The 2,495-nt window shown below is 46.7% G+C and overlaps 1 protein-coding gene across 1 annotated transcript in view; it reads right to left on the minus strand.

Moving 5' to 3' along the window:
- Positions 1-2,495, minus strand: part of PLCB2 (phospholipase C, beta 2) — a 36,797-nt gene that overhangs the window by 23,704 nt on the left and 10,598 nt on the right. Inside the window, 2 exon segments of the mRNA XM_009082124.1 lie at position 1; positions 4-25. The exon segment at position 1 is cut by the window's left edge and continues 106 nt beyond it. Of these exon segments, the coding sequence (XP_009080372.1) occupies position 1; positions 4-25 (23 nt within the window).

Here is a 2,495-nt window from a genome sequence, read left to right on the forward strand (position 1 = left end):
TAAAAACCTCTCGGAGCTTCTGGCACTGCAAAAGAAACACAACAGATGGGGATGAAAGGAGAAGGAAGCAAACTGTACTGAAAAAAACAAGTCCCAATCCAAACATTGACCCAAATTTACAGCAAGCTTCTCAAGGGTTGCAAAATTGCTTAATACAATCTTCCTTTCCTTGGCTTTCCTTATTTTTTGTCTTTAATCTGGAGGCTGCATTACATGGATCCCTCAGGGGATCTAACACCACTGCACGAACTCCTTTTAGGACTGAAAAAGCCAAAGTCAGAGACTGCTTTTAAGGAAATTCCTTCTGAAACTTCATCCTGGACTTGCAGACAAGCAGAGGAGGATTTGGTCTACTCATGCCAGAGGTGTGTAACCAGGTGACACTGTCTTTTTGACATCTTTATCTGTAACCTCCCTCCACAAAAAAAAAAAAAAGATGTTTTTTGGGGACCCAGGTCTACCAGCTGGAGCCCTGGTCATAACGGGGGCTGGGCTCTCTCCCTCCAAGCCCCAGTTTCTGCTGCTGTCAGTTGCTGGCAGTGTTTTTTTTCCATGGCATTTCCAGTATCCTACAGCAATGGCTCACCGGAGACTGGTTTAGTTAAGTATAAGGCTCATCCGATTAGTGGTACTTGGATTTCAGCACCATATGGAAGTATTTATAGAATCCCCTTAAATTATTCAGCATTTTCTGCATTCCTACGTGAGACATCGCTGAGCCAAGGTATCCAAGGTATCCTGGAGTCCTACTGCTGGTGCTATTTATAATGGAAAGATAAAATTCCCATTCCTAGAATAAAGCACAGCAATTCATTATCTTAAGTGCAGGATAAATCCCTATGCAAGCAAACAGGGAGCTGTCAGAGCACCTGCTCCTTCAGAAACAGGGCAAAATCCATGACCTGGGATTGTCAGAGCAGGACAGGCTCAGAAGTTTAACTGGAGCTGGAAACTCAGCTCGGCTTCAGGCATTCTTCTCTGCACCACATCACACACAGAGCTGCATATACACTTTATAAGCAACTGCAGCTTCTTTCCACAGCAATTTCCCCAAATTTCGGGAGCATTTGCAATTTTGACACGTCTGTAGCAACCAGGAAAAAATGGGCTGGGCTGGATTGTAACTCAGGATCATCTGATTGCTGTCTCTTGCTTCAGAAAAGCAGCTCTGAGGGGGTAACTTTGGACCCTGTTTCATCCCAGAGCATTTGGAAGGAGGAAAGGGGAAGCAGTCACCCTCCCAGAACAACTGTCTATTTTCTACTAGGGAATTTCTGAAATGGCTCATTCTTGCCTTGTGTGAGCAATTTTCCTTCGCAGAAGTGAGCACCACCCACACCCACATCTCCTTTCAGTGCTCATGGCAACTCCTTGATGGAGCTCAACATTTCAGTACTAGCAGCAAAGTGTTGGGATTTTAACTCCAAATTTATCTCCACCTTGCAAACCCACTGGTGTTCAGCTCCAGAGCTGTACAGGGGATGAGGCCCAGACAATAGAGAACTTGTGGTTATGCTGAACTCATTTCCTGTATTTGTTACACAGGGCTCCTCCCAGCCCTTCCTCCTCTGCACACTGCTGGTTCTCCTACAGCTTTCTCTGTCACCTGGCTCCCCTACAGCCTTCTCTGTCACCTGGCTCCCCAGACCTTTCTGTTCACACCATGTCCCCAACAAGCCAAGTGCTGCCCCAGAGTTTTTGCCTTTATACAGGTGTGCTGTGCCAGCAAAACCTGACCCAGGTTTTGTAGTGGCATGAGACCTGGTCACCTCCCAGAACCTGTTGGCCATGCTTAACCTAAGCCTGTGCCACTGCCAGGCCTGTTATCAGCATTAACTCGCAACACCTCAGTGAGGCCAACAGCTTCATTTCATGAGAAGCAAACTGCAGTGGGGAGGGGAAAGAATGATCTTGTCAGGGATCTAAATTGGGTCATATTTTCCCAGTGACTGACTTCCTGCCTGGCCCGGAGCGAGTTGCTCGCCTACTCTGTGCTGCCTGCTTTACATGGGGATTAGCTCCCTGTGGGATAAAGGCAGTGATGGATCCAACACTGAATGAAGATGGAGAGAGAGAGGACCAGAGACTGCCCAGGAGCTCTGAACCTGATGCCACATCCTGGCTCTTTCACAACCTGCACTCCTTTAGCCCCTTGTGCCACAGCTTTACTTTGGAATTATTTAGTGTCACTGTGCACGTGGCCATAAAGAAAAAATAGGAATTGCTGCATGAAAAGCAGGACAAGCATATTAGCCATGCAAATCAGGAAGGAAACATGCTTAGCAAATCCACTTAAAAACCCCAAACAAGCAGAAAACAACCCACCAGCAGTGTGGCTGAAACCCAGAGTCAGCTCCCATTTCGTGTCCCACCCTCCTGATTTCCCTAAAATCCTCATCTGTACAAACCAGATTCATAGTCCAGAAAAAGCAAATCCTCATGCAAATATAAACAAAGAGGCAGAGACAGATGCAAGAGGCAGAGAGATGGTCCTT

This window comes from Acanthisitta chloris, unplaced genomic scaffold, assembly GCF_000695815.1.
Source record: "Acanthisitta chloris isolate BGI_N310 unplaced genomic scaffold, ASM69581v1 scaffold20279, whole genome shotgun sequence".
Taxonomy (NCBI): Eukaryota; Metazoa; Chordata; class Aves; order Passeriformes; family Acanthisittidae; genus Acanthisitta; species Acanthisitta chloris.